The sequence below is a fragment of the Pholcus phalangioides genome, unplaced genomic scaffold, assembly GCF_987345545.1.
Source record: "Pholcus phalangioides strain wild (caught in Gottingen) unplaced genomic scaffold, Ppha-v1.0 ptg000017l_1, whole genome shotgun sequence".
Lineage (NCBI taxonomy): Eukaryota > Metazoa > Arthropoda > Arachnida > Araneae > Pholcidae > Pholcus > Pholcus phalangioides.
Genome location: NW_028301610.1, coordinates 10,814,838 through 10,831,371, shown reverse-complemented (window position 1 = coordinate 10,831,371; position 16,534 = coordinate 10,814,838). Strand labels below are relative to the sequence as shown.

General features: G+C 37.8%; 1 protein-coding gene across 2 annotated transcripts in view; it reads left to right on the top strand.

Moving 5' to 3' along the window:
- Positions 1 to 6,991: 6,991 nt before the first annotated feature.
- LOC149072367 (SANT and BTB domain regulator of class switch recombination) overlaps positions 6,992 to 16,534 on the top strand; it is a 70,364-nt gene continuing 60,821 nt past the window's right edge. Inside the window, exons 1-3 of one of the 2 annotated variants that reach the window (XM_089246552.1) lie at positions 6,992 to 7,057; positions 8,376 to 8,537; positions 9,151 to 9,293. In XM_089246552.1, the coding sequence (XP_089102678.1) occupies positions 9,176 to 9,293 (118 nt within the window). In that variant the 5' untranslated portion in view covers positions 6,992 to 7,057; positions 8,376 to 8,537; positions 9,151 to 9,175. The remainder of the gene's footprint in view (positions 7,058 to 8,375; positions 8,538 to 9,150; positions 9,294 to 16,534) is intronic. The other variant, XM_089246553.1, reaches the window with a different exon arrangement.

Here is a 16,534-nt window from a genome sequence, read left to right as displayed (position 1 = left end):
TCTTTGCATCAGCCAGCTGTCTAAACTTTCGTATTAATAGCGGAGAGTGACATCATCTTCGGATAAGTTGCCATCTGGTGGCAATGTCAGCACTGTGAGCTTTAGCTTGAGTTGTCTGGCTGTCCACGTATAGTCCCGTTCATCGCACACGAGCTCTAAGGAGAGAAGATTCATTGCCTTTGTAGCGTAGTGGTCCAGCGTGCTCATTCAGTAAGTGAGAGGACGTGGGTTCGTTCCCCGAAAAGGCAGTTGGATTTTCTTTCCTGGATTTATCTTCGCATCAGCGAGCTTTCGAAACCTTCGTAAAATGAGATCTGATTAGAATTCTCGAGAATAAGCATGTAAATTTATAGGCAAGCATTTTTAGTCAGGTAAGGCCTCAGGAAACTCACTTTGCCCTGGGACTCGGTATGTTTTTAAGACGGCCCTTTCACCGGAATAGATTAAATAATGGAATGGCGGAAAATACATTCGTTTAAGAAAACAAAAATTGATGCATTGGTAATGTATGTAATTAATCCTATGGTCCTGGATACAAATATACAGTGAAACCTCGTTTATACAACGTTCAAGAGACCGGATCAAGACATCGCAAGGGGCCGTTCAAGTATTACGTAAGCAAAATTTTTAGCCATTTTTGACCCCCTCTCCTCCCCTTGTCAGCAAAAGTCAGCAAAACGCTGACCCCCCCTCCCCCCCTCTTGTCAGCAAAATTTCGTCATCAGCTCTGCCCCTCTGCATCCTAACTCATATTTTCATAAAGGGTGGTCGATGACGTAAGCATTATCCAAACCCCCCCACCTCCCTTGTCATCAAAAGTCAGCAAATCGGAAACCCCCTTCCTCCCCCCATCGATGATGACGTAATACTTGAATGACCCCTAATCAACTCGCACAACTGAAAGATTTCTTTGAAAAAATTACCCCCCTCTCCCCACAGACATTCAAAATGTTATAAAATTCGATGTGTTTAACTGCATCTCCGATTCGGTTGTATAAAAAAATAATTTCAATCATACTTCAGAGTAAAAAAAATTGAATTTTAAAATCGCATTTCAAATCGCTTCGAGAAATAAAATTAGCAGAACATTACCTTTGCCCAGTGTCGTCTTAACGAATGGGCCCACCCGTGCCCAGGAACCTCAAGCGCGTAAGGGGCCTCGTGATAATGAGATTTAGCGCTATGATTTTCAAGAGAAATCATAAAAATTTATAAGCAGGTACTTTCAGCTAATCAGCTTCCCCCCCCCCCCCCGAATATCACTTTGCTGTTAAGACGGCCCTGCCTTTGCCTACGAAAATCTTTCACTCTCATCAGCTTGGTCATTGATTTTACTCCTGTGCTTTATAATCGTTTTCAAAGTTGACCCCCAGGGATATTCAATTATTTTCCTAGATCAACTTTCGTCATTGATTTAAAATCCTTATCGAATTCTTCCAAAATTTCCAGTTCATCGTGATACAGTACTGTGGATTGCGTTCCGTATGTCTCTCATTTAATTAACTGCAGACCTGTACCAAAGCCTCCTAGATACTACTCTAGGAGGCTTTGCCTGTACCCCTCCAAATGTTTACAATGGACTTTTTCCACCCTCTGCGGATAACGCTGAAAAGAATGGGAGAAACAATTCTGAAGAGGACACATGTGGCCCTCTTTCAAACAATTAGAACCAGTTTTTTCTTGGGAGTGGGGCTCACCACGTCTGCGTATTCTCAGTAACGAACAATAAACAAACCACGCAAGTGTTCACTCTAATGGCCATCTATATGTCAGTCAGTAATCACCCTAAAATTCATGGCTTTTGTGGTGACAATATGCAAGAACTGTTTCAGCAACGCGTTTTCACAGTCTATAGAAATTGTGCACACTTGATGGATAAAAATGATGTTTTTAAAAAAACAGATTTGGAGAGTTCGAGTTGAAATGAAATCGTCGAATAATTGAGGTTGTTTTTGCGTGGAATAAATGAATTATTTTGACCAAGGCGGATTTAATGGCGGGCGCAGTGCCCTGGGCCCTGACTTTTGAAGGGCCCCTCATGGCCTGATTAACCATTAAGCAAAATAAGTTCGTGCTTAAGAGATCAACAAAAAAGGGGCACCACAAAAAATGATCACAAATAGTATGTTTTTTTATGTAATTTTTTTTTTCCAACCATCCGGTGGGAAATTATAAAATTTGAGAGCAATCTTGATTGAGCAGTTGAAGATGTTAATCGAAAGTTGACCAGGGCTGCAACTAAGGGAGGACGGTGGAAGGTGGTCTGGTGTCCCATGGCGCTGCACCAGGAAATTGGATACAGATTCCCAAGTTGACAGAGTAAATTTTTTTTATAGTTGCGGCCTTGAGTGATAAAAAGGCAGAGAAACTCATTGCGAACAACACTCATGTTAATGTTCAGTTCTTGTATTGAGATTTCGCTGAATTTCCATAAAGTAAGCCCAGAGCCGTCTCAACAGCATCATGGGCCCTCCCCCGCTCAAAGTAAAGTTTTCGCGGCCCCCCCCCCCCATCTAACTACAAATACCCCTGCCTACTAATTTGCATGCTTACTCTCTCCAAAATTTTAGCCAGATAAAATTGTCGCGTGAGGCCTCACCAGCACTTGAGGCTCCCGAGCCGTGGCATCATACGCCTCTAGCAAAATGATTTTTCTGAAATTTCCCGCACTTAAAAATACCTGATTACCAATTAACATATTTATTCCCCAGAACTGTAAACAGATCTAATAATCGTCGTAAGGTCGCGTGCGTTTAGGTTAAAAGTGAAGGGCATGAGGATGCACCAATATCACCTGAGTGGAGTGCATAGGGCCATCATAGGGGCTAATCCCGCCCGGACCAACGCAAAACCTCAATTTTACACTTTTTTCTACTTCAAGGGGCCCAATATTTTCTTCTGCGCCAGGGACCTTTACTGACCTTAATCCGTCTCTGACTTTCACAATAAAATGTATAGAACCAATTGCAAACGAAGTCAAACATCGTATAAATGTAAAAGTCACATAACTATAAACGTATAAACGAGGTTCCATTGCATATACATTGTACCAAGTAGGCTAGAAGAATAGTCATAAAGCTTTCATAAGCTTTCATAAAGCTTTCACTATAAAAGTTTCATAAAAGATCCTTTATAAAATTTGAAAAATGTTGGGGCATGAGGGTTGGAAAGTTTAACCAATTATGTTATCGGTTGCATTTGTTCGAATGTAACCAATAACATAATTGGTTAAACTTTTCAAGTTTCATAAAAGTATTTTTATCAAACTTTTATAGTGTATGGGAAAAATTATCGTTGCGGCCGATCAGGATTGTGGCGCCATCTATTGGGAAAATTTGGCTAAGTGACGTCACTAGGGATGAGTGCAGGCGTCCTCTTTTCTCAGCTTGTGAATCTCGTAACCCTATCCATGGCTCCATAGTCTGTTAAACCAGGATAACACATGCAACCATAATCGGTTACATTCGAGCGAATGTAACAATAGGCATATTGGTTGTTTTTTTTTTCAAGTTTCGAAAAAGATTTTTATCAAACTTTTATAGTGCAATCCCGGCCGGGGTTACACTATAAAAGTTTGATAAAGATATTTTACAAAACTTGAAAACAACCAGTAAGAGCATCGGTTACATTCGAGCGAATGTAATTGATACGCTTATTAGTTGTTTTTTTCAAGTGTTATAAAAGTTTTATAAAAATGAACTTTTCTAAACCATAGTGGTTCCCGCTAGACAAAGGTGAATAAAAAATCATTCACACTCAAATCTCTCAATTCCAGCAGGATTTCACTATTCGTATGGCGCCATCTATGCATCATTTTCCCAACTAATGCTGGTAAATCTTAAAACGTTTTTTTGTTCCATATCGCCCCTTGATTCAAAAACATTTTTCTCGCATCGCCTCCAACTCAAGCCAACCAGTGAGATCATGGCCCCTAGGCTGGGATCTTTGGCGCGCCCCCAAGGCAGACTTTTCATGACTTTAGTGAATTTATAGCAAGTAAAAACAAAAAAATGATGGTATTTGTCCCCGTGCCCAGGACAATTGCCATCATTTTATAGACACCCCCCCCCCTGCCTCCCCCCCCCCCCCCCCGGTATTCCGCCCATGATCGGAACCCCTGAGTTGGAGAGGGTGTCACTTGATTGTTCTGGAGCAACTTAGATTTCGAAATTTTGAAATCAATGAATGTAACGTAAATTCAAATGTGTGCAAATGTGTCTCTCCCACATGGGGGCCGAGGGCTCTTGGTAATGAGATTCGGTACAATGATTTTCGAGAGTGAGTATGAATATCGGTAGGAAAGTACAGTATTTCCAGCTGGGTTGGGGCCCTTGGGACCATGATGATGTTAAGAAGGCTCTGGCCAGGCTTCAATACAGGGACCCAGGATGGCATCCTGGGTGCATAGGGAGTCTCATCTTGGTGTAAAATAAATTAATTATAATTTTCAACACCCACCTGGGGTTGGCTTTTATATGTTTTAGGTCTGGTCATGTAGGGGCTTTGAGCACTTCTTTGCCCAGGGGATGGCCCCTACATCCTGTAGTAAGGCCCTTAGGTTATGACCTTTCGCGGAGCCTTCAAGCTGGACTTTTCAGAGGCCCTTTTATTACATACATGTCTACATATTTATAGTATGAAAGAAACAAATATAACTGGCAATTGTCCCGGGCCCCAGGGCTGGATCTTTGTTGGGATCCGGGGGGAGGGCTATTTGATGCTGTCAAGACTGCCCTGACTCAAGAGTTTTGGTTCTCTTACCAGATTTTGTTCTTGCGATTTCATTTATAGACGCACCAATTAAACACCGCATTAATTTGTTAGCATTATGATAATTTACTTTTGGTCATACATGTCAGAGTTGTCGTGTGCGAGACCCCCAGGTTAAAAACATGGAATTTTTACGAGGCCCTTCCTAGTACAGAGCCGCCCCTAAGGATGTGCGGCGGGTACGGTCATACGAGCCTCGAGCTTGTTGGGGCCCGCACTCTCGGTTAATTATTGTGTGATTTCACCAATTCTGAAATTATTTCTTCCATTAATTCTGAATTTTCATCCATATTCTGGAATTTTTGATTTTCATCAATTATGGAGTTATTCCTTTCATAAATTTGGAATTTTCATTGGTGCTGAAATTATTTCTTTCAATTATATTTTGAATTCATCCAGTCTGCAATTTTTATTAGTTTTGGAAATTGTTTCTCTCATTAATTTAAAATTATTTTCATCAATTTTTCTGTTGATATACATTTAGTTGTGTGTTTAAAATTTTTTGCATGGATATTTCTCAGCATTTCTGTATATTATGAAACAATGGATGCCGATTCTCTTTCCCCCCACAAAATATACAAAATCGGGTTAAGGGGGTCCTAAACATTTTGATGCCCGAAATTGTTAAGTCGCACTTGGGCTCGCTATTATTTTCGAACCAGGTCCCGCTTCTGTTAAGGGCGGCCCTGTTCTGTTAAATGCACGGTTTAAAAACTAAACAATGGTTGATTCCGGGTGCTCGGATTAACACTCTATTGGTTTCTTACAATGTGATGCCCATCGCTATATAGATGCTCCAGTGGCTTGTCATCTACAGTGCTCGCGACTCCAAAAGTTGAAGACCCGTGATTTAAAGCATGGATCCACAAACTTTTCACCTTACGAGCTATGTCTCACATGCGATCGTTTTTGCCAAATGTTAATAAAAAACACTGGTAAAATAACCAATTTAAACATAATTTTTTTGTGTTTCTATAAAGGTATTTCCTGAGTACACACACGTGGGTGGGATAGGACGAATCTTGGAATTTGTTTTTTCATCCTATAAATCCACCATAAAGGGTCCCATGAAAAATCTGACCAGGGGCTTGCCAGATATCCCAACCTAGGGGCATTGCTGCAGAATGTGGGAGCCAATCCTCATTAACATACATATTACACTTAATATATAGGCGTACACATATTAAACTCAGCTTCATGTTCTGAAGCGTGTTTTTTAAAATCATCAAATATTTTTTTAAAAATTTGAACTTCTGTACTTTCTCCTTAGAATCTGGAGCCCCTAGCTCATGCGTAGTTACGGCCTTAAGGTAAAATATGGGAATGCCTATGATGGCCATATTAAAATTACTTTACCTAGCTTATAAATGAAATAATGATAATTATGACTATAAATATGAGTATTCAGCTCACAAAAATTGTCATGTTTTTTGGTTTTTTTTTAATCCACTGCAATTTACAGTATCGCTCAATTTCCAATTTTGGCAATATTTTGGTGATTTTAGTTATAATTGGCAAGCTTTTTTACCTTTGGCATCATTTTTGACGACAACTGGTGATTTCCCGTATTTCGAATCCAATTTCCTGCATTTTTCTCTAGGGAATTAGGCCTAAACATTCATGTATTTAACATAATTTTGGCCTTAGTGACATTTTCATAGAAATGTCCCATTTTTCCCGTATTTTGGACAAAGCTTACTTGAATTTGTAATTTTAACTAAAACCGTAGATGAAGATAATTTTCGTTATTAATTACATCACGGTAATCATAATCAGAGAAAGAAATTATTCAGCACACAAAATTTGCATGATCAACGTTATTTCATGAAATACATTTTAATTCACTGCGATTTGCAGTAGCCCTCAATTTTCCACTCATTGAAATTTTTTATTTTAGCCATTAACGGGTACTTTTTCTACGTTCGGGAATGCTTGGAAAAAATTAGTGATATCCCGTATTTAGGATCTGAACTTCTCACATTTCCCCGACAACATATGGTCAGGGATGTTGTATCCCGTAAAGTCTTAATCGTATGGTCACGTGTTTGTAGATTACGTTTTCTTGGATCTAGTAAGTCTCAAGTAAACACCCTTGCTACCTCGCGTACAGCACACCCGCATGCACAAGCCAATCAAAACTCAGGTTAATTCTTGTGTTTCAGTTTTGTATCATCATAGCTCTCTGTGATTGAATTTGCTAGTCGCGCCTGTTAAATCGCCGTTTGTTTTCCCGGTGTTGTGGTTGCCATGACAGTATTGACGTATACACCACACAATAGGAATGAAAGTAATCACTTTCATAAACTGTTATTTTGATTCTCTATGTTTTTATTATGAATTTTTATTAATCTTTTCAATTTAATTTGATACAATATGATGTATGATGATTGATTTTTCTTGATTGTTCAATTGAGAGAGAAAAATTGAATGTATTGGATTAAGTTTAAAGAGCTGTCATATATGAGTCATGATTTCCAACATGAGATTATGCCTGAGCACGTGAAACATTTGCTCGGGGCCGTCTCAATAGCGTCATGGGATCCCCGGGCAAAGTGATATTCAAAGAGGCTCCCTTGGTCCCCTCAAAGAAGGGTGGGGCTGACAGAGCACACAAGTCCTGGTTCCCCCCCACCGGGACAATTCTTGTCATTTTTTTCACTATATAAATTCACGAAAAAAGGTCCCGTGAAAAATTCTGCTTGGGGGCTGACAAAGATCTCAACCTAGGGACCCAGTTGCGAAATGGGGGGGGGGGGGGCATCATGACCCTCCAACCTGGCTGGAAGTACCAGCGTACTTTTGGAAATCATAGTACCAGATCTCATCAGGGCGTCCTCTTCCCATAATGAGACCGGGTAAGCCCATGCTCTGAGACCGCCTTACCCTCCCCCTCATAATTTTAGAGACTCAAAACTCAAACAACACTAATTAGCCAAATATCTTTTACCCCAGTTGTAAAGGGCCCCCTAGCAAATAGCTGCTTTGTCTCACAGTGAAACCTTCCACATATCAAGGCAAGCAAAATCAAGATTTTTTTTACATGTGCAAATTCAAAAATATATGCTGACCAAAAGAGCCTTGAACTCGCTTACGATCAAGTAAATGTCCTTCTAAAAAACAAAAAAGGGCTTTAATGTTGCACAACATATTTGCAGAATAGTTCCTATAAATTTGTCCCAGTACTGGGTTGTTTCTAAAATTTAAAAGAAAAAAAACACAAAGTAAATCTGTATTGATAATTTGTACACCAGTACAGTAGAGTCTCGATAATTTGAGTCTTAAAACTTCAAATTTCCAGATAACCCAAGATGCTGGAGTTTTTCAAAATTCCATTCTCAAAATCTTTGTTTGCCAAAAACTAGTTTCATTTTGTCTGATTTTTCCTATATTTTTCCTTATTCCTCTCTGATATAGTAATTTTATAGTGTGAAAAAAAAAATAAGATTCATATCAAGCACCTAGGACTGGAGTCCCCCTCCCCTCCACACCATCAACATTTTCTATACAAAGGCCTTGTGCAATGAATTAAACCATTGAATTAAGAGCAAAAAAGCTAAAAGTCGATACTACCTCCCCTTGAAATGTCATTTTCTATTACTTTTCAGATAGTCCGAGTTTTCAGTAATCTGAGGTGGTCTCAGTCCCATTCACTTCGGATTATCAAGACTCTATACACACAACACTGGAAGACGGTGAGATAATCGTATTTGTTCCCTTATAACACTGGTTTGCTACAACGATTGGACCAAAGACTTTATCAGCAATAAGTAATGCATTTTATTTTATAACTTTCGAAACTTTTCTTATCTAAAATGGTTAATTTTTTTATAATAATTCTTTTTATAATAAATAAGGTTCTACTATATTAAAATTGTTACCTCATCCCATCAGATGAAAGCATTTGGTATAGAGATAAGTGCATGTAGCAGACAGGCACAGATCCAGTGGGGGTGGGGGAGCAATCACTCCTCCCAAGATCCAGATAATACGGGAAAAATAATGTGAAATAAGGAAGGCAGGGTCGTGTCTCCAGTGGTGTAGATGGTAGCATGCTTGCCCAGTAAGCAAGAGGGCCTGGGTTCGAGTCCTGGCGGAAACAATATGACTTTTCTTTCCGAGTTCACCTCAGCATAATATCCAGAAAATAAAATGTTTCCTTGATACATTCAGATAGTTCAAGCTTTATATTTGCTTTTGCTACGGCGAATCTTGATTTATTAAAAATGCCAAATACTGAAGTATAGTCAGACCCGGATATAACAAATTTATCGATTTAATGAATTTTTTTGAAATTCTGATGAAAATAATGGTCAAACCCTCTATTTAAATGAAAATAATTGCATGAAATGTTGCTAATTATATTTATTTTCATATCTTTAGTTCGGCCAAGTATTTGCTTAGAACCATGTCTAACCCATCATCTTCTACGAAAGGAAAAGGACAAAAACAAGGACTGAAAAGTCAAAAAAAGGAAAGAAAATCATGCAAGAAGCATAGCCAGAAAGGCGAAAGTAGTACTGCAGGTAACTTTTGCTGAAGAATACTTTAAGTGTTATGATTATGTGATGAAAAATTGAAGTTCATGTGTATGAACTAAAATTTAAAAAAAAAGTGTCATAGCAAATGAAGAAAAGTATGTAGTTTAATTTATGCATGAAACATGAAAATATACAGTCAGGAAATTACTTCCTTAAATGTGCCAAGAGTTTGTTCAAGAGAGAGAGAACCTATTGTTAAACCTCAGTGAAGTTTGCAGAGTATGTGGCATAGTCCAGGGCAGCTTGAGTGAGGGTGCAAGGGGTGCAGTGCACCCGGCTGACAGGTAAGGGGCGTCAGCATAGGCTTTTGTTTAGATATATAGGCTACATTTTTAAAATTTTGGAACAATAAAAATTCACAAGACACCACGCACTGCCACTCTTTTGAGCCATACCTTGACAATGAAGATATTGTGAAAACTTGAGAGAACAGAGAGGGCTTGGGCAATATTTCCTAGATACTACAAGCTATGTAGGAAGTTTTGGCCTAGGGTCATAATACTAGGCTGACCCTATTTCCTCGAGGAAAATACAGGATTCAAAATATGGGAAGATACAGGATATCACCAATTATCATAGAAAATGAGGCCAAATGTAAGCAAAATTGCCAACTATTGCTAAAATCACTAAAAATCACCAATGGTGAGAAATGAAGCATTATTGCATATTGTAGCGGATGAAAATGAATTCCATGAAATAAAACGTTTAACATGACAAATATGTGACATGAATATTCTTATTCATAGTTGAAATAATGATAATATAATTTATGAGTTGAAAAATTATTTTGATCCTTGTGTGATTTCAGTAAAGAATTAAAATTCATGTAGGCTTCATTGAAAATATGTGAAAAAACGGTACTTTTCACAAAAAAGTCAGGCTGGCTAAAATTACATGAAAATATGAGAATGTCCAGGAAAATGCATGATGTATAGTCACCTCACATCAGGGCTGCAACTAGATGCTTGGTCAGTCTGGACAAGTTTACATTTTGGCATCTTCCTTGAAATGTTAAAGGGTGAAAGCTATGCCCCCCCCCCCCTGGTCTGGCATCCGAGGCACCAGACCCACCTGCTTCCCCCAAGTTGTGGCCCTGCCTTAGTTAATACCAGAAACAAAAATGGACTCTATCACACACCAGACATGTTTGCATTTTGGTTTCCCCATCCAGTAATTTTTCAAGAGTGGGCAAAAAGGCAAAGAAAGAATTTGGCTTTTCACTTATCTAGGGCCTGGAGCACCAGATCTCTCTCGCACTCAACTAGTCTCTACCCTTAGAACCTTGGAGTAGGTATTTTGGCATTAAGAAAGTTCAACTCTATGATAGAAATTTGAGATTAATTGAAAAATTCAACTCTAGAAGGAAGGGAAATATGATTGCTCATCATCTCATTGGGTAAGTAGTCGGCAAACTCATTAGTCAACAGAGCCAGATATCAACAGTACAACGATTGAAATTTGTTTTGAGAGCCAAATTTTTTTCAAACTTAAACTATATAGGTAGGTACATTGTTATTAACTTAATTAAGGTACTCCCTCAGCTGGCCCTTGCTAAAAATGTCCTCGATCTGATTGAGGTACGTTCGCTGAGGTCGACCCTTTCCAACTCTCCCATCCACACTCATTTTTCCTAACCATCGTTCTATGTAACCAACCATCTATCCAAACCATCTCAACATACCTTTTTCAATCCACGACACTACATCTTCTTTCACTCCAGAACTGGCAGGGTAGAGGTTGACGTTCCTTAGTATAGAAAACATTGCATGTTTCCCCCCCCCCCCCCATGTTCTGAGAGGAGACTCGTCTTCTTAGGAAAAAAAGCCTCGTTTTTGACAAGTTTTTTCCCGAACTTCACAGTTTCGACCCAAAATCCAGTTTTGATTGGTAGCAGAAGTGTCACGTGACAGCAGCATCAGGCTTTCACTCTTTTGTTCAGCAAAAGCTCATGAAAAAGATGACTCAATTGGGGGGAGAACAAAATGGCCAAAATGCATGTCTAAACATGATTTTGCAAAAATCTGGAATTTTCATGAGCCCGCACGTGCTATTTTGTGGAAGAGCCACACTCAAGGGGCCACTTGTGGCTCGCGAGCCGTGGTTTGCCGACCACTGCATTGGGTAAACAATGGTGAGTGGCTATGGACAGATGAAAAATCAGGTTTATCCCAGATTCCCACAGGCTAAAGCCTATTCATCCTCCGACCAGGGTCATCTTTAGGGGCAGCAGGTGAGCTCAAGCCACCCCTGGCATAGTCCAAACTGTAATTTTCATTTGCCATTGATTGGAAAACTGCATACGTTGTAAAGATGAGATGGCTTATAAAAGCAAAGTTAATTATTTATAAAATAAAAATACAGTCAGTCCAGGTGCGAAGGTCCACTTGTGAAGGAGGTGCGTAGGTGCATGCCCCCTCCCCCTGAAAATTACACCATTAATTTAATTCTTTAAATTAATTATCCAATCTTGCATCTTAAAATTAATTTAATAAATTGTAAAAGAAAATTTTTTTGGAAGCATTGATTAAAAAAAAGTCACATAAAATACGGGTCATATGGTCAAGGTTCAGCAGCGCCTTCCATGGAGAGAGCTCTGTATTCTTGTTTTCTCTTTGGCCGCTTTCCGTCGTGCACAGTATCAGATACCCTTTGGTAGCAGTGGCGGATCATGATTTTGGGAGGCCCCAGGCGCAACCTGATCTGGAGGCCCCCCTATCAGGGGCGGATTAAAGGTAGGGGCTGTCGTCACCCCCCCCCCCCCCGAGAGCAGAAAAATTAAATGGAAAAAAAAATGTTTTCTACGTTTTTGACTGAATAACAAACCAAGAAAATAAATTTGCTTAAAAAAGGGGGAAAATTCAGAATTTTTTCCAAAAAAAATCAGAACCGTCCTGAAAAATTGAACACATGGTCACAACCACCGCCCCCACCCACAAATTTGTGTTTATCCACCACTGCACCCTTTTGGCCCTAATAAGAACGAGATGGTTCACTAAAATGAACAATATTATGAAAATCGTAACTTTTTTTTTATTTTTGCATCACCAAAACCATAAACACAAAAATAAGATAAGGAAATATAATGATATTCTCTGGTACTAGATGAAAAATAATCACACTCCCATTAAAAAAAAAAATCACAGTAAAATTCTGCATCATATTTTTAGTAATCTAAGATGTCCGTCCTGGTGCCTTCAGCCACACGGCAAAAATGGAGATCCGTCATAGTTTTAGTAATTTAATATTACTGATTAATAAAGATTTGATAATATCTCAAATATAATATATTTGATTTGATATAAAGATACTGATAATATTTAATAGAAAAACATTTCTTCAATAGAGGGAATAGAGGGAAGAAATTATATCAGAGTAAATATAAGAATTATATTTTTAATGGAAGAAATTAGTTCAGAATGAATTAAATTTAATGAAAGAAATTATTTCAGAATGAATTAAAATTATTGTCAATGAAAGAAATTATTTCAGAATGAATTAAAATTATTGTCAATGAAAGAAATTATTTCAGAATGAATTAAAATTATTGTCAATGAAAGAAATTATTTCAGAATGAATTAAAATTATTGTCAATGAAAGAAATTATTTCAGAATGAATTAAAATTATTGTCAATGAAAAGAAATTATTTAAAAAATTTTTTTTAGAAATTATTATTTTTCATTTGTTTATTCTATTTTATTTTTCATTTGTTTATTCTATTTTATTTTTACTATTATTATATTAATTATTATTATTTTCTCTTTCAGCCACCTCGTTGGGCACTCTGCCTGTTGTGGCCTTTGTATTATTTGTATTCAGAGTGAATAAAAATCTTCTATATTATGCCCCCCCCCGTTTCGTTTAATAACGAAAAATGCCACAGTATAACATTGTGGCCCGCGTACTTTATAAAATGTTTCAATATGGCCTGCTATGCCTCAAAGGTTGGAAGACCCCACTCTCGCTAATCCGGTACGTATTAGACCACGGTGTGCCAGATTTTACCGAAATTGCTGGATTAACTTTGAAGAAACCCATTGAAATAATATATGAAATTTCGTGCAAAGACATAGTCAGGACTTGATCAGCAATTAAGAAATATTAGAACGTGTTAAGGGGTTAGGGCATCAGGAGAAAAGTGACACCACACACCGTGACGTGCTGGATTAGAGCACGACCAAATTCTCGAGAGACTACTGTAGTTGAATTGAAATGCTCAAATAAAAATTTATCAGATAATTTATATATTTTTAGTTTTGCTTACCATTATTTTTGGAGATTCTGCAATCTAAATCCTAAAGGAAATCTTGAGGATCGGCATGAAAATTTTTTTCATTACAATAACACACATTACAATTACATTAACAATAAACACTTTTCGGTCTGACACAAAGATGTTGTCTACCCAAGCCTCCTTGACCAATCCAAAAATATAGCTCTTTTTTTTAGAAAGAAGGAAAAGAAACCCCCTTGATTTTTTTCAGCCGGGGAGGGAGTGTTAAAAGAGAAACAGAAAAATCACGTGATTCAGAATGCATGTCATTCAGCATTCATTTCAAACCCCACTTTTTTTTGTCATATGGTCGTATGGTTCCAGTCATAGATTGCAAATGTATATGTTGTTTGAACCAGCTTATAGTATTTCATTCAAACAAGTGGGAGACAAAATCACAATAAGAGCTCTACTACATTCATTTTAATTAGTATGAGTGTCTCTTCCTGTCGATGTCGCCGCTTGCCGATCTTGCCATCCATTATACTGTATACAAAAGCTTACAAATACAAATACAACGCCACAACAGGCAAAATGCCCAACGAGGTGGCTGAGAAACCACACATACACAATCAATGATATCAAGTTTAATCTCAAATAATATTTTGAATATCCACTACGCCATCAACGTTTTCCATTCCTCTTGCCAACTATTTGCGTGTTTCGTTCAAAATGGCAGCTATTTAATGTGATTGACGGAGTAACAATGAAGTAACAATGACTTACACCAAAGCTGTCGTATTATCGGCGCCCACAAAAGCATTTAATACTGTGGAATGAGACATCTGTTTATGCCTTCACTCCAATTTTCATTTCGGACAGACATTAGGACCTGCTGTTCTCACCCCTCCTCCTGCTTGTGCCCTTAGGGAAATACTGTTTGAAAATGACCCTCCCTGAATGATCGCTTTACAATGTCTCTTCTTTCTTTGTCGGGGAAGAACTGACCCTTGAGAGCTGCGTTTTGTAAATTGTTCTTTTCTTTCAGTTCCCGTTTTTCTTCCATAACTCTTATACGTACAGTATACATAAAAAAAAAAAAATTGCGGTTAAAAAAAAAAAAGAGAGAGCAGATACTGTACTTAGTTCAAGAGATTTGTTGATGCGCATGTAAATTCATATGTAGGATGAAGCACACAACTATTTGGAGGCCCCCCGCTCTGCCGAGGCCCCAGGCGCGTGCCTCATGCGCCTGTGCGGTAATCCGCCACTGTTTGGTAGTATAAAAACCAGAGGAGGAAGAAAGGAGGATGGTCAGTACACACACAGGTTATTATGCTCATTTTGGGTGCGCAAAGAAATTGCCATGGATACTCATGCTGCCATCTGCTTTCTTTTAAATCTGTTGTATCTTGTTAGTTAGAATATATTTGAATAAAAAATATATACATTTTATAACTTTGTCATAGAAATTTATACACCTTTTAAATCAGAGTATAATATTCAGGCGTCTGTCCAGACCTTTTTTGTAAGGTCCAGTTTTTGTGAAAATTCCCATTATTTTTGTGAAAAGGATCATTAATTTTGTGAAAAATAAGTAATTTTGCTGGAATCAAAGTAATATAGTTAATCTACACAAAAGAAATGAAATTCCTAATTTATGGTTTCATTAATTTTTATTTTGTGAATTGTCCATTTTTCAGATTTGGAATTTTGTAAAGTGTCTGTTTTTTAGAAGGGTTCAGAAAATGGGCCCAAATTTTGGCTGGGAACACACCCCTGAAATTTAAAGAAGAGTATGAATTTTCACAATTTGCAAAAACCATTATCGATGGCAACTGCTAAATTTAAATTATGATATTCAATGTTGTCAATACATCGCTTAAGCTCACCGCACAAACTATTTACATAAATGTTGCATTGATAGAGTATTATTATTTTTGTACTGCATAGGTATACAGATAATGTGAAAAATAATTTGATAAACAAAAATAAAAGTTTTCAATGTAGTGCAATACTTTACTAATTGTAAATAATACATGTACTCAGGGCCGGAACTAGAGGGGGCAGAGAGGGCGATTGCTCTAGGCAGAAAAATTTAGGGGGCAGCAAGATTTTGGGGGAAACAAAGAACACCATCATATAAAATTATCAAATTTTAAATTGGAGTGGGGGGACAGCAAAATTTATTTTGTCCTGGGCGGTAAAAATCCCTGCATGTACTTTACTACATATCATCACCAATAGATGGCGGTATATTTTTGGAAATCTGCGCCTCCTCCAAAATATCTGACCACAAGTTGCCACTGAGTCAGCTCCACTTATAACAAAGTCAGAAAAGCAGTGAAACTATTCATTATACACAAACTTTGCTATATCCTTACCAGCTTTTAAAAAATTATGCGTTTAAGCAAAATAAACATTTTACATGCAGATAGGTCAGATGCAATAGAAATCCTAACATGTTTGGGTGCAACTCGTCTGTGAGATTACAAATCAAGTTTTTGCTTTGGCATAAGGGAAAGCTTATCAAACTAAACTCTTCACTCAAACAAGCTTATATTTGTATTTTCAAGTAACTTTTTTATATTTTCTTGCAATTTCCAATAACACTTATTTTTTCCCTGAAAGTTATCATTATCAGTCTGCAAGACTATATAAAAGGTTAGGAGCTGTACTTTCCCCTCCCATGTTGACAAACATTTTCATACACTGTGTTCACAATGTCCTAATTAGACCATAGTAGCAATGCTACACGTGGAGCTGCTTTTGCAACGGCGTTTCTACATTAAATACAAATACAGTGGGACTTTCCATAACTAATACTCTCCAGTAGCAGACACCTCCAATTAATGGAGACTTCTTTGAAATATTCAACAGCTTTAAAGTATTTTACTACCCATTAATGGACACTCCCTGTTAAAGAATAAAATTTTCAGTCCCAAGGATGTCCGTTATCAAGTGGTTCCACTGCAAATGTAAGATATAAAAATAAACCTTCGGTTTGGTCAGTTT